This window comes from Achroia grisella, unplaced genomic scaffold (assembly GCF_030625045.1).
Source record: "Achroia grisella isolate CSIRO2021 unplaced genomic scaffold, CSIRO_AGI_Agris_v1 utg512, whole genome shotgun sequence".
In the NCBI taxonomy this organism is placed as follows: domain Eukaryota; kingdom Metazoa; phylum Arthropoda; class Insecta; order Lepidoptera; family Pyralidae; genus Achroia; species Achroia grisella.
In genome coordinates this window covers 3,724,415-3,741,517 of record NW_026712906.1, presented here as the reverse complement: position 1 = coordinate 3,741,517, position 17,103 = coordinate 3,724,415, and the positions used below count along the sequence as shown (strand labels likewise).

General features: G+C 30.6%; 1 protein-coding gene across 1 annotated transcript in view; it reads right to left on the bottom strand.

Moving 5' to 3' along the window:
• Positions 1-14,931, bottom strand: part of LOC131846681 (lutropin-choriogonadotropic hormone receptor-like) — a 44,084-nt gene extending 29,153 nt beyond the window's left edge. The window contains exon 1 of the mRNA XM_059196023.1: positions 14,633-14,931. Within this exon, the coding sequence (XP_059052006.1) occupies positions 14,633-14,681 (49 nt within the window). The 5' untranslated portion in view covers positions 14,682-14,931. The remainder of the gene's footprint in view (positions 1-14,632) is intronic.
• Between the last annotated feature and the right edge of the window lie 2,172 nt (positions 14,932-17,103).

Genomic DNA, 17,103 nt, shown 5'->3' with positions numbered 1-17,103 from the left:
CAGACAGTGTCGAATGTAGCCCGCGATAAGAGGACGAGGCCCATCAAGATACAAGCTGATCGGCGTAATGGTGTCTTGGGAATTCGTTCAAAATCGTAGAGATGATTACGATATAGATGATGAGTTTACGTACTCTGCACTCGTGCGGCGTCAGCATTATTGTCAATAGATCATTACCAAAATTACTTTACGTTTGGTCACGAAACTTATTATAATCTTCATTGCCCAGCGTATAGCACTATAGTATTTTTTAAGTTTGTTTACATGGTTCACATTGTATTATTATGCTAAAAATAGGATTAATATTGTTATTATTTTAAAGTTTTTAATCTATTCCGCATTTTTATTATAATAATTAATTTCATACTTTGTGGTCATTGAAAGAAGTTTTCTGTTATTGCTATCGGTTTAGTCTTAGTCTTGATTACGTGTCATAAGAATAATATAAAAATGGATTAATTTTAAATCGATATTGAGATTTTCCATTGGTTTCACTGGTCTTAAAAATTTAGCTAAAGAAGTGATAAATGTTATAAAATTTAGTATTAAAAAAAATAGGAGAATTCAAGTGGCATTAAATAATTAGTACCTACACAAAAACACTCTGAAACGTGTGAAGTCGTGATATGAAAATATTCACATAAACCTGTTAATGTTTGCTTTGAACAATTTATAACTATAGGTATATTCTATTTCAGTATTTAAGGTAACTAGGGGTCAAATGAAACTTGTAACTGTGGAATAATTCTACTCATCAATCTGTTCATAGAAAAGTGAGACATGAGAAAATCAGAACTGCTTCTAACCTAGTACCTAAAAATCCACTATAAAATTTTAAGGTGCTTCCTTACCCCACCTGTTGATACTTACTTGAGCTGTTTATGCAATAGGTAAATACAGACAGAAGAATTATTTATGTTGCTAACCGGGTCTTAACACGAATAATTTTATGGTAAATAACTTCTCTCAGCTCGTGACCATGACTAGTACAACCTAGTCGAAACGTCGAGAGAGGTAAAATAAAACCTTTATTTACCTAACATAAAATTATTCGTGTGAAAACACGGTTAACAATATAAATAATGTATATTAAACACAAAAGATTAAAAATAACTACTGATAGAAGAAATAATATATATATAAATGTCTATTAATTCGTTTGATAATTATAGTGTCTTGTGTGTGCCATCTACCTCTTCTGTGTACGTCTGTCTGTAAGAAATTGCTTATAGCGATAAGACCGCCTTTTGTTCATGATTTTCTATTCATTGTTTTTTTCTTATTGTATTTCTTCTATGTGCATAATAAAGAGTTTATTATTATTATTATTATTATATATTTAGTACATCTTCCTTTTTGATTTCCCGCGTGTTTGAATATATTACCCCCGTGGTAATATATTCAAACACGCGGGCCTTAGCCAAGCATGGATGAGTTATGTGATGAAGATAGAAATTTTCTATTTATTATTATTATATATTATTATTATTATTATACTGTATTAAGGAAAACAGTATAGAACAAATCTTATTTTAATTAAGATTTGATTTAACTTTCTTCAAATAGGTAATACCTACCGACACTCCTATATTTTTAAATCCATATCTGGATACCTAATTCCTCGTAATATTATTGATATAATACCATAAAGATAACATAACCGAGTTAAATGTGATAAATGCAATGTAGAGAGGTTAATTATTAGGTCAATTTTGAAGTAATACAATCGGGTAATTGTTTATTTTTGTCACCTCTAGTTGCTATCTACTTTGTTGCAATATTTGCTGATTTTTAAATTATTTATTACTAAAATATTTTCTATTAAGTAAAATGTACTCAGAGTTTTAATACTGATATTTTATATAATATATAATAAAATCGATTTTGACATGACAAAATTATAATAATAATAATAATCTCAGGACAATTCAAAGCTTGTGTTATGGGTACTAGACAACTGATACAAATACATAGATAATTTTTTTTTCGTAAATACATACATATTATACGTAGAAAATACCCAGACCGATACAAACAATCATACTCATGAATACAAATGTTTGTGCCGTGCGAGGAATCGAACCCGCGACCATCGGACGTAAAGCGGTGTGCTAGACCGCTAGCCCACCGAGGTCGTCAAATTAGTAAAGAATAAATAAGACATAAAACGCACGCTTATTCTGAACGCATTCCAATTAACCCTGTGTCACCCTACTTACGACAAGATTATTTGTATATTTCAATCGTTCTAGTAATACATATAGTGGAAATGTAACAAAGACGGGTTCTTTGTAATGGATAAGTCACGCAGTCCCCCTGGAAACTGTAGTAATTATAAAAATACTAGCCATGCACCCCGGCTTCGCACGGGTGTACATGTATTATACATATAAACCTTCCTCTTGAATCACTATCTATTAAAAAAAACCCCTTCAAAATCCGTTGCGTCGTATTAAAGATTTAAGTATATATAGAGACAGACAGCGACAACGACTTTGTTTTATACCATGTAATGATGTCGTTATAATGTCGTTATATATTTTTTTTACGTAAATACGTACATATTATAAATAGACCGATACAAACAATAATACTCACGAATACAAATGTTTGTGCCGTGCAAGGAATCGAACCAGCGACCATCGGAAATAAGGCGGTGTGCATAACCGCTAGACCACTGAGGCCGTCCAATTGGATAAAGATAATGGCGCTGATTTATTTATTTTTCTGTACATCTGGCAATACAACTATCATTATCATCATTAAGGGTAAAGAAAGATGCTTATATGTTCGCTACTCAATAATGAATTTCTAGACAATAGACCTTATTAATGCCAATTCATTTCTCTATATTATTTGTATTATATCGTAATTTCTTTCCCATGACTGCTATTGTTATATGCCAATAAATTATATAGAGGTTAGCCCCAATTTAATAAATTGGTCACAACATGGGTGATCATTTCTCATATTTATACATATATACACGTATACATATAAGACAAGTATTAAGTAAAGTAATGAAGAAATATATAATATTGTTATTATTCGTGAAGATTTATAAATTGACAAAAAATAGTTCAACTGCACAATCACAAGCACAAGCACAATCCTCAATGGTACAGAAAATTTTGGAAAAAGACAAGTAAGGAATATTGCCTACTTAAATAAAACTTCAAAATATACTAATATTTTTTTATTAAAGTAATATATAACATTACTCTTTACTCAGTAAAACATCTAAAAAAATATGGTAATTTTTAATGGAACGTAATTTCATTCATTTTCATTTGAAAGTTATTAACATTGACAGATTTGCGATTACGCATGAATCATTTGACAGTAGCTGCACAGAGTAAATAAACATTACGTTTTAAAAGACGCCACCGACCTCATTTTATATTACTATGTAATATTAAAAACTATATATTAAAAAGTATAGATAATAGAAGACGTAGAGAGCGGCTCTACCCCTACACTATTGACATCCCAGCTGCTGGAACTAACCGTTTTGCATCATCTTTCCTTATGCGAGCAGCTAAGGAGTGGAACTCTCTACCAGCGTCTATTTTTCCTGCCTCTTACAACATTGGGTCTTTCAAGTCAAGAGTGAATAGGTATTATTTGAGCTTGCGTGTAACAGTTTAGACCACATCATCACTTAACATCAGGTGAGATTGCAGTCAAACGCGCTCAAATTTTAGTATATAAACAAATATTTTATCTGTAACCGAAAAGTATGTTATACATAGATTCATACATTTATTTTTTTTGGACTATGGTGGGCCTATATATATATAGTATTGTACTATTCACTACTGCATCTGATAAGTCTTACATATAAAATTCTCGTGTCACAATGTTAGTTACAACACTCCTCCCAAACGGCTTGATTGATTTTTATGAAATATAATATGCATATTCAGTAGGTCTGAGTGTCAGCTACTTTCCATTCATACCCCTAACTGATAAGGGTTGTCCACCCCTAACACTTCTATTATTTTTTGGACAAAATGCATGTATTTTTATGCATTATAAAATACATACAACCCTAATTTATCACCTTTCTACCATCAACCACTGTTTTTGAATTGCTATTTTTATTTATATGGCAAAACAACGTTTGGAATTTATTTCCAACACTGGGAAGAAATTATATTTTTTTTTTAAGTTTTTGGATTTTATGTTGGGCTAAAAAGGATTTGTATTGTTGTTTTATAATTCAATCAATCTATTTCAGTATTGCCTATATAAGTTCCAATATACATATATAGTCAATATACTGGTTTAATCTAGAATAAAATCTTGAGTCACTTTAGCGTATATTTTATTTTAGTGATATTGCGTAACCAGGTCCGGGTGTCCCAAGTTAGTGCTAATGCTGCTCTAATAAAACCTACAAACACAAATATAAATTGATTACGTATTTTATGGGCAGACACTCGTTGTGCCTGTGACAAAGTGTAGGCGGAGACCAGATTTTTTAAGAATTACTCTAATGCTGTTGGCCGCAGCTGGCCTTTACAGCTTCACCGGATGATATGGGGCCAGTGCAGGTGGCACTCCAATCCCGCGGAAGGACTTATGGAGCGGTTGAAGGAAAACTCACCGAGACCGTCAAAAATGAGTCACACGGGATAAATAACAAATTGATCCCGCGTGATATTCTTTCCCAAAAATTTTTTTTTTTCATGTTCATAAAAAAATAAAAATATATTATTATTTATTACCAAGAAACGGCAACCCAATACTTAAATATTCATTAAAAACATCCGATGTTATTAATTAGTGACATTACACTGAACTTGCTATTTCGAATTTGATAAATGAAAGAGTATCGCTTTATGGGGTTGACCGAGTAGGAATCGAATCGGTATGAAATCATAATCACGTTATATAAATAACATTTGGGCAATATTTGCCATAGGTCAAGGTTCATTTACCGAGTAACTTAAGGAGGTAATAGTCCCGACCAGAGACATTTTTCGTCAATTATTATTTCCCCGTAGAAAATTTCTAAGATTGTTCTTTCTTAGTTTGTTCTTTATAACACAACTAACAACTTTCTTATTTGTGTTATGAAGCTTAGTGAAAGTAAGCTGCGGATTCGAGGGTGAGTTGAGGAGTAGCATTCTCGCAAACATGTAAAAAAAAATGTTATTTCATCTCGTTTCAAGTTGGTTTCACATTATAGTTTAATACTAGTCGCACACGCGACTTCGTCCGCGTGGAATTTAACTTTATTTTTCTAAAATAAAACATTTTTTCTGAAATAAAAGTAACCTAAGTTACTCCTTTTTACATGAGCTACAAAAAAGTCCCCACAAAATCGGTCCAGCCATTTCAGAGATTAGCCGGAACAAACAGAGAGAAAAATTGTAAAAAATGTTATTTTCGTGTATGTACCGTATTTATATTCATATGTATGTAGTAAAAAACTGTTATTTCAATATTACCAACAGACACTCCAATTTTATTTTATTTAGATGTAATAAAAACCGTAATTTCCTCTCACTTTAAAAGTAAGATGTTAGTTTAAATAAATAAAATTGCCAGCTGGCTGTAATGTACTAATTAATTATTTAGGAAATACTTTTAAATATTTTGGTGTTTTTTCTTAATGTTGGTTGTCACTTATTTAAACTTTATACATATATTTAAAACTTTATTATATATACATTACTATAGTACATGGTGCTATTCCTATAGGTTGCGCTGATTGCCACTCATAATCTGGCGGATTATCAGTTTGTTTGTTTATTTACATAAAAATACAAACAAATTATCATATTTAAGGAAAAATCGTCTTTATATATACATAAAAAAATAGAGAAACTATAACCAATTGCATATTTAAGCATAAATCCCATTAAAGTATACAAAATTACGAATTGAAGCTGGATTGTATTGACCATTGTACTTTACAAGCATATTGAGTAAGTGTAATTAATTGATAATAGTGGAAATGGTAATGTGTACAGTTTAATTGCATTAATCTAGTACGATGTACTCGTAGATAAGCAAATGAGTATTGTCACGGTAATAGTGAATGATTGCGATGCTTTTTGTCTATAGAAATAGAAACAATTATTATTCAAATAGGCATTTTTGAATAGCCAATTTTTTGTTATTCTGCCACTAATATGGAATTGTGTAGTAAATCTTCAAAAAAAAGAAAGTTAGTTGTTGTGTTTATTACTAATGTTTACTGGAGGAATATCGCAATGTTTAATTTGTTATAATATTGAAATAAAATCATGATTACAATATATTGTACACTGAATTTAATAGTGACGCCACGGAATGTTCGAGAAAGAGTGAAAAATGTATATAATGTTAAACAAAACAACAGAGATCTTCCATGCGTGACGTTCCAAATTTGAATTTTATAATTTCATTTTTAAATGTAATTATATGGCTATTTGCGATCGCAAACAACCAGTTCTTCTCAATTGAATCTGTATACTAAACTAAACGTAGGGAAAAATATTAATAAAAAAAATGTGATGTTCATAAGCGACTAAAATGTCTTACACGAATACATGATATACGATTGAATGCAGACTCATAACAAGAAACTTGCGTGTTGCTCTTACATTCAATGTGTAGATTATCTTTCAAGAACGTAGCAAAAAATCTTGTAAAAATAGAGTTTTGAAAAACATTTACAAAACTTAAATTAAAAGTCAATTACAGAGCTTGTCTAATGCATATACTTACTATTTTTAAAAAATATGTCACTTTGTACTAGTGAATAAAATAAGTTAGTTAAATGAATAAAATACATATTTATTTTATTTATTTAACTTACTATGACTTCGTTTTTCGCAACAATTGTATCTATTTTAACCGTAATTGTTTTCCGGAGTTAAAACGCTGCGGAAAATTGTTGCAAAAACATATGCCTAATAAATACTAATATGCTGCTGATCTAGTAGTTTAACGGTACCTAAACAACTAGATAAGTGATTGAAAAAAAAAGTAAAATTGAAGTGCCTGTAATTACAAATTAAAAGCTTTTCTCTAAATGCATATAAAAAAGGTCTTGTAACAGATAAATAACTTTATAACATTTTGTTTGTCTCTCTATTTGTACTACCTTATTTCTGAAACGCCTAGATTTATTTTGACGGGACTTTCACACGAAGATAGCTAATGTTATATAAAGAGTAAATTAGGTAACTTTTATCTGAAAAATTTATTTGTTTTCATAAATTTAAGTTAGGTTAAAGTTAAATTTCATGCGTAATAAACCAATAATTTTATATTACTTTTTATGAATATGCGTTATATAGATACAAAATTCACCAGTGAGCTCTTAAACGGCTATTTTTATGTAGTACAGTATCGGCCGTATATATTTTCCGATCGTTTTGTTGTCTTGTTATCAGGAATTAAGATGCTACTATACTAATTACGTCAGTCACGAACTGTCAGCCGCTTCGTTTGTGCTTCCAATCACTTGAACAACCGTCAGGGATGGCAACCGTATAATAATTTAACTTGATATTTCACCCGCGTTAAATTTAAATTAAAAATATAGCTTATGTGTTATTCTGATGTATAAGCTATATTATTATAAAGTTTCATTAAAATTCGTTAAGTAGTTTTGGCGTGAAAGAGTACAAACATCCATACTTACAAAACTTTCGCATTTGTAATTTTATTAAGATAAAAGTAGATTTTGTACGTATAAGTACGAGATTTTTAGTATTCAGTACGAATTAGGAGGATATTTTCAACCTCGTACTGTTTTGTAGATACAAGATTTTAAGCTACCGAAATTTATATTTTATTTTATTCAAGCTTTAATGTCTAATAAATTATGGTACAACAGGCATTCTCTACCAGTCAACCTTAGGGAATTGCGCAAAGATATTTGACGATGGCTTAACATTGAATATACAAATTACATACATATATATACAAATATTAGACTAAACTAAAACTAGAATAAAATACATATTATTAACACAACGGTTGTATGTATAAGTATTAACGAGTATGGATGGAAATATAGATATTTATTGCTCTTTCACGCTTAGACTACTGAACGGATTTTGATGAAACTTTACAGTAATACAGCTGATATATCAGAATAATACATAGAATATAAATTTATTATACATAGGAAACACCAAGACCGACACAAACAATCATACTCATGGATGCAAATGTTTGTACAGTGCAAGGAATCGAACATGCTACCATGGAAACTACTAAACTGTTGCTTTTACGGGAAGTTTCCGCTACCAGGCGACTAAATGCTGGAATAATATCCCTCCACCTATAAGAGCCATTACTTCAAAACAGGTATTTAAGAAAAAGATAAAACTTTTTCTACTAGACAATTCCTAGCATTTATATATTATTATTATTTTTTGAAAGCCTTTGGTCGCTTAGGTAATGGTCTGCGTCAACAGTTATTTGTATTTGAATTGATATTGATATACATTTTGATTTATTTATTTTATTATTTTTTTCTTCTATTATTTTTATTAAGAATTAGTTTAATTTAAATTTTGGTAACATTAAGATTGTTGAGTGAATACCTATGTCGCTGCACGCGATCGGACCACCACTGGGCTGCTACTGAAAATCAGTGTTTTGCTCGCTGAGCAAATTGTTCACTGAGTAGCTCAACCCTTTCGTATCCCTGTGGCACCTAATATATATTTTAATGTTTATTTTATGTTTTTTATTTTATGTGGAAGTTAAAGTATTATGTGTTGTATTTTTTTTTTATAATTATTTACTATTCTTATGTGTTATTTGAATTTTGTTTGTACTATCTTTGTTATCCGGGATACGAATAAAGATTTTTATCTATCTATCTATCTATCTAAACTGCTAGGCTAGACCATCGAGTACACCAATCATTAGATGATACAAGATTCAATATCTGCAAATTTACTCGCGTACGAATTCATGTGGCACCGCTAGTTCATATGACTCTTAATTTAGGAGTCAAACTGAGCTCTTAATTTTTTTTATTCACAAAATAAAAAATCATTTATAGCATATTATGTTATTTGTATTTATAGTAAGACATTTTAGCCGTTTATGAACTTCAAGTTTGATTGTATAAAATATTTATTTTTGTATTAATATATTAAGGTATTTTTGCCTACTGTCCAGTTCAGTATACAGAATCAATTGAGAACTGGTAAGAAACTCAACTGAATACCTTTTTTTTAAATGCCATAAATATTCAATTGTCTGCGACAGCCGCCAGTAGCCCGGGACTATTATTATGTTCATTACACAAATTTAATATTATAGTATTCCTTATAAACACAATATCCCTCTGGACTAAGCTTGCAATGTATACAAATAAATAAAATTGAAGATTTTTAATCTCTCACGTAGAGGCAACAAGGTTTCAGATAGGCAACCCTGCCGGCAATTTATGTACTACGTTCAATTTGTTGAACAGCTATTTGTAAAATTAAATGTGCTAATATAATTTACTAGAGGGAAGACTTTGTACGATGTCGTATGCATAGATAGTAGCGCGTGCACTGACATTATTGAACTTTGTACTTTACTGCAACAATATAAGAGTGCATATTTCTTCTCCGTAGTTTTTATTTCTACGTCCTTTTGTACCAGATTCTAGAATAGAATAGAAATAATCTTTATTCAAATAAACTTAATATAAGCTTAATATAATTCTATTCCACTTTTCGAACTCTATAGGCCAAAGTAGTGTTAGAATTACCCACATACATATATTTATATGACTTATATATTTATGTATCGTGATGCGATAATTTATACATCTACTGGAAAAATTCAGATTTTCCGAAAGCAATCACAAATATATTTATTAATTTCATAAACTTTTATCAGAATCGTACACATTGTACAACTAGTCTATCCGTGACTAAAACGTTTGTAACACCGACGGAATATCGGGAGATCATAAATAATATTATCATTGTAATTAATTGGACGAATATCCATATTGTAAGACCTACTTGTGACACTGTATTCTGCAAACAAATAAATAAATATCCTGGAATTATTATTATTAATATTTCAAACTGCTGTAAAACCGGATATAGCGTCGTATTGGAAGCTATATGCGGCAAGTGTCTATAAAGTAGTTGTGTGTTTTAATGAAGCATCAGATATGATTCTCCCGCGTACACTTAGATTGTGGAATGAACTACCAAGGTTTTCTCCAGAGACTTTAGAAGATGTAGACTTTAAAATGTCGTTGAACAGGTACCTCAGTCTCATCTATTTAACCCGCTAAACAGCTTTCTTTGTTAGCTGTGTTTAGGTTGTAGAGTTCAGATTACACTGTGAAATTACTGGATAAGTCGTATGACATATTAGTTTTCTTTATTGGCAAACATGATACTACTTATGCGTTCCCAATACAGAAAACTAAGATACATCACAGTAACAAGGTACATCACATGATAACGTGATGTGAATGGTGCTGTTCTTGTATATACGTGATGATTACTCGTTACTATCAAGAAGGCCGCTGAAATTTTCAGAGTTTGGCATTCTAAATCCCAATTATTATACATAAAAGGAGGTTTTTTCAATAAGGGTAATTGAGGTTTCTTAAGAGTCTGGGTTGATGTTTCAGGCCATAACCGATTACCATCAGATGAGCCGTATTTTTGTTTACCACCATAAGTCATATAAAAAAATATGTGGCAACTTTTATAAGGTTTAAGAAGAGTTGAAATAAGTTTAAGGCCTATGCTTAACAGAGATTATTTGCTATTTTGCCTAATGAAAGAGGAAATTCCACTGCACATCCTATGTGGTTGTAGCGCACTCATGTATAAACAAAATATCCCCATCAGAAAGTATCTACCCTGAGGAGATAAAAACCATAGCTCTTAATTACATTTTATGTGGTTGTAGACCACTCATACCTAACAAAATATCCCCATTGGAATGTACACACTCTATCCTGAGGAGATGAAAATCCTCGCTCCTAAGAATATCCTTTAATTCTTGTCCCTGAAGGGTCTAAGCAGGGAACTCTAAAAAAGGACGAGCACAATAAATCTATGCAGGTTGCAGTACTACAGGTTTTCTTTAGTAACTGGTAATAGCCTAAACCAGTGCTTCCCAAAGTGGTCTATATCGACCCCCACGGGTCTATGACAAACTGCAAGGGGTCTACGACAGCGGTCATCTTGTTGTTTTTAACACTAAACTTTACTATAGTTAGAAATTTACAAAAATCAAGACCAGGTAAGAATACCTACCCGAAACCGAAAAATATGGCAAGGGGTCTACGACACATAAAGTTTGGGAACCTCTAGCCTAAACTCTTCAATAAAAAGTTAATAAAAAATATAAATAAAAAGGGTTCAAAGTTTACATTTTCATTTTATCTTCTCGTATTTTCTGAGAGCAAATTCGAGTTCAAAGTACAAATACGTGGATAGCAAGATCCACTCGATCAAAGTCCACTCACTGCAGAGTTCTGTGAACACATAGCTTTGTAAAGCGTATGCGTCAACATATATATATATTCATGATTGTTTTTATTTGTATTAATCAATATAGAATGGTGCGTCCGCCTGCGCTAATACGAGGCTCAAGTGCCTCGTAAGGCTACGATGGAGGTTGTCTGAATATAGGTAAAGAAGTGGGATGCAAAATAAAGCAGGCCACAATATTAGTGGGTATTTATTTATATATAAATAGAAATTATATATATATAACGTTGATTCCATACTTTATAACAAAGTTCGGTTCTAGTGCTATTTTTTTTCTACAAGCTTGTATTTAGTCAGTAACATAAATACAAGACAACTGATATAAATATTTTTGTTTTATAAATACATACATAATATACATAGAAAAGAGACCGACAAGACCGACATAAACAATCATACTCACGAATGCTGTACTGCGAGGAATCGAACCAGCGACTTTCTAAAATAAAGCGGTGTGCTAAACCGCTGCACTACCGAGGCCGTCAAACTATGTTTCCATATTGTTTAATACCTAAATAAACAAATAAGTAATGGGAACGGCTGTATAACTATAACAAATATACACATGGCAAAACTAACATGAAACTCGAAAATCACTACAGCGCTGTCACAGATCATAAAATTTATTGAGCCATTCTATTTATTATCTATGCGGAAGGTTCATGTACAACTAACAATTAAACCAAAATAAATATTGTCACGAGTAATTAAACAAAAGAGTATATAGGAATAAGCCAAGCAAATGTTGTTGACATTGTTTTGTACCTGTGTATAAATATCAAGAAGAATTACTAACATTATATTTCCTTATATTATCATTCTATTAATACGTGAAGCAAAACCTTTCTACCCCTTTTTACGAAAATTATGCGGACAGAACAGTATCATTTTGATTTAATTTTAATTTTTTTTTATTTTCGAGATTATCATATTATGTTGATCCCAAATGAAAGGGAAAAGAAAGAAGCAGATAGTAATAACAGTGTGTATAAGAGAGATTCTAAAGTCCACCTCTCACTCAATACTCTAAACCAGAGATTTCCTATCCCCGCCATCTAGACCCAAGTTAAGCTATCTAAAGCTTATGTTACGGGTACTAGATAACTGATACAAGTACATAGATAATTTTTTTTCGTAAATACATACACATTATACATAGAAAACACCCAGACAGATACAAACAATCATACTTATGAATACAAATGTTTGTGCCGTGCGAGGAATCGAACCCGCGACGTCGCATACTTAAATACATAGTTTATGTAGAGAAATTGTGTACAATGCTAATTTTTTTTAATCTCTAAACTAATATTATAAAGCTGAAGAATTTGCTTGTTTGTTTAATTGAACACGCTAATCTCAGGAACTAGTGAATCGAAGTTCGAATTGGAAAATGCATTTTATGCTGGATAGTCCATTTGTCGAGGAAGGAATCCTCATACCATCATCTTTCATTTATATCCAACCAATATATACCGTTTACCAAAAGCGGGTGCATCGTTCCATATATATCAATTAAAAATCTGTTCTTATCACATCCGATATAAAAATGGTCATTACAAAAAGATGATATAGTCATGATTAAGGAATCCCCAAAAAGTGGTAATAATATCAGACCGATTCGTCATGTGGTTTTTGATGGTTTTTCTAAACTTTGCCAGTTATTTCCTTGTGTGCGCATAAAGCTAAAAAAAAATTTTTTGGTGTTGATTTGAAAAAACAAAAATTAAAAAAAAACATCATTTATCCATTCTATTTGTTTCAAATGTTAAACGTATAGAATTTTCAAGATAAGGAATAGAGACAATTTTGTTTTCTTTATTCTTGGAAAAAAATGTCCTTTCGAGTTTCTGGGCAGTTCTTCTCAACAACAGTAGCTAACCTAATTGGAAGAGAGGGATAGTTCTCAAAAATTATGATCTACATATAAGAGGCATAAATCTTACATGAATGTATTCATCGATTTTAAGATTTTCTTTTATTATCATGTTGTTTCATGTAATGTTCAAGAATCAAAATAACAGCGATCTGCGTAAATCAGCTAGAGGGAAAGTTAAAAAACAGTTTTGGAATACATTATACTATTCCAAAATCTTAAAATCGATGAATACATTCATGTAAGACATATCTTTCATATGTTATATTAAATTTAGCATGAAATATACCGCATTTAGCATCGAATATAAGATATAAGTATATCGCGCTGCAGCGTTGAAAGCGTGAATCAGTCCGACGTACTGTCAGCAATCAATCGCTACAAACAACAACAAACACCCTATAAATACAAATTTAACTATAAAGTGTAATAAATATAAAATGCATCGCCTAATTGCTTACATTATAAATAAACAAATATTTTTTCCTGCCCTATATAAATAAATTTACATGAAATTATTATTAACCTTGCCGTAATGTACTATTATTTAAGACCGGCACATTTAAAATTGCATTATTTTAGTTAAAATTATTTTTTGAGTACTTCTATTCTATTCTATTCTAATTCTTGTAAACAGTTAAAATAGCACTAGCCCATATCATAGAAATAGAAATATCTTAACTAAAGCTTAACATTGAAAAACTTATTAATTAACTAAGTTTCGGTAATTCTGCCTCGGTGGTCTAGTGGTTAAGTACACCGCGAGACTTCCGATGGTTGCGGGTTCGATTCCTTGCACGATACAAACATTTGGATTCATAAGTGATTGTTTGTATTGATTTGGGTGTTTTATTTTTGTATTATGTATATATTTACATAAAAATGTATTTATATCAGTTATCTATAACCACAGATAATAGAATATTACATACTATAACACAAGCTTAACTTGGGACTGAATGACACTGTGTAAAATTGTCTACGGTTATTATTATTATAAAATAATTATATTAATAAAATAATAATAATAATGGTGTATTTGTCAACTGTAGAACGCAAAATGGATTAAACTTCTCTGGAAATACTTCTAAAAATTGAGAAGTAACTTTATTTTTCTTATAGTTATTTTAATCACCGGAGATTGAATTATACATATAAATTGACATAAAGTTTATTTCTTCTTATATCTGGTATTGCCCAGATTCGAACTCATTGCCAATAAGCTCTAAGTCTGAGTTATAAACCACTACGCCATAACGAACTCAAATAAACAACTTACCCAATAAAAAGAAGTATACAGCAAAAATTTGCAATTTCCAAAAATACATTTTGCAAACGGCAAGTCCTTAAAGCTTCCAACTAAAACGGCGTAAAATGAAGAGTCAAATTCGAAATTTATTTTAATACACTCATCGTATTATTTATTTATAACACTTCATTTTAAATGTCACAGTGACGCATTTCTGTAATACTGTTTATCAATATCATAAATTATGGCATTAGTTTTTTTACAAAACATTAGCGCCGAGATCCGTGAGTTTTCATAATGATTTCAGATAAGATATTGTGCGTGCGAACACTACGATATGTCACGAAAGACTGACGCGTCTTCGGACTGATGAGTTGACGAACAGTCACTGAAATTGTATACAGTTTTCAGGGTCCTGTAATTCAGTACATCATGGCTGAATCCCTTTCAGATTCTCGTCTAATGAAATAGAGTGATAAAATTGAATTTATATGACCCTTCATTAATTTAATCCAGATAATTAATTAACATGTAAATAAAAGTAATGCATTTAAATGATTTAAATACTCAATTAATAATACCCTCTTTTTTGACGGACTCGGTGGTCTAGCGGTTTATTTCCGATGGTCGAGGGTTCGATTCCTCGCACGGTGCAAACATTTGTATTCATGAATACGATTGTTTGTATCGCACTGGGTGTTTTCTATATATATATTATGTATCTATTTACAAAAAAATATATCTAAGTATTTATATCAGTTGTCTAGGACCCATAACACAAGCTTTAGCTAGCTTAACTTGGGTCTAGATGGCGCTGTGTGAATTGTCCTGAGATTATTATTATTATTATATCAGTTGTTTTAGTACCTATAATAAAATATTATTATAATGAAAATGAAAAATGAAATAAAATAAACATTTATTTCTTTAAAAAACAATTTGGTTACAATAACTTAGTGTTAAGATGACCTAGTAAGCATAGAAATGCCTGTGAACGAGCGAAAAGAGCGGGATGTACCTGAGTACATCCCGCTCTTTTCATTCGTCATATGTTTGTTTGTATTATGTATGTTTATGTTATGTTTGTTTTTTTTTAGATTATTTAAGACATTAGATAACTAATATTATAAACTAAAGCAAAAGTTACTTATTAGTATAATATGTCAAGTCATAATAATATGTCAAGTTTCTTGTTGGTTCTTCTCAACTGGACTAACCAGCTAAATTAGACAATAAGATTAAAAATAGTAATAAAAAGTGGCTAAAAACATCTGTATAAATAAATACTTTTGACTTGACTGACCAACATATCAAAACCAATAAAATACATTATTTTCTCTATGAACAGTATTGACCTATTCATTGAGTTTACAATACGAAGATGCTGGAACCCTTCCAAGTTTTATTAAAAGGGATTTATGATATATTTTTAACGTTCAACATGTCGTTTGTTCATCTCAAGTGGAAACACGTGAACAGGCATTTTTATTGCTATTTTATGATCTACTTTTGAGATTGCGGTACTGACGTCACGAACTAGAACTAGACTAGTTTAGATGCCTAATAAAATAAATCTTTCATAAAAATTAAATTTACATTTTAAACTGTATTTAAGATTAGATTTTTAGTTTTTATAAGTGTCACAATAATAATAGAATCATAGAAGGATATTAATAATTATTTCTATGTTTATCAATTTAGTTTAAACTACACAAAGAATTCTTCATTTCTTCTATTGCCCATAACATTTCTTACTTATAATATAAGTTAGTTTAAACAATAACATAAAAAACATTAAAAATATATAAAGCTTTGAAAATCTCCATTGGCTGCAATACGGCCCTTTAAAAGTTTGTAAGTTTAGGCATTATCAACAGAAGCACACACTCTTTCCATGGGAAATTTCTTCACTGCCAATCTTAGGAATTGCTTTAGGGTCTCATGGCGATAAACTCCACTCTATTTTAATGTAAAAAATATATTTAACAACTGATTGGCGAGAAAATACAATGAATATTCATGTAGATAGTGGCTGTATAGGCTGAGTCCTTTCGCCTTTCCCTAAAAAAGAAAAACCGAACAAAAAAAAAAAAGAACATTAATAAAAGAATGACACATTCCAAATTCAAATGTAATAATTTGTTTATTTTTGGAGTATGTAATATATAATATATTTTTGATAAGTATGTTTGTGCAGTATATATTTCCAGGCTATGTATATATTTTTTATATTGTTGCAGGTTATATTCTAGAATTTATTTATGTCTATTTTTTAATTTGAATTCAGAATTCATAGAATTGATAAATTATAGGTTACCTGTAAGACATTGCTTTAAACGATAAGGCCGTCTTTTGTTTAGTATTTATATGTAAAGTTTTCTTTTTCTAAATATAATTCTGTATGCAATAAAGACTGATATTATATTAATTACTAAAGAAAGATACTCCAGTAGCAGAGTATCTATATGATGAAAAGATGACCACAGCATCTATACGAGATA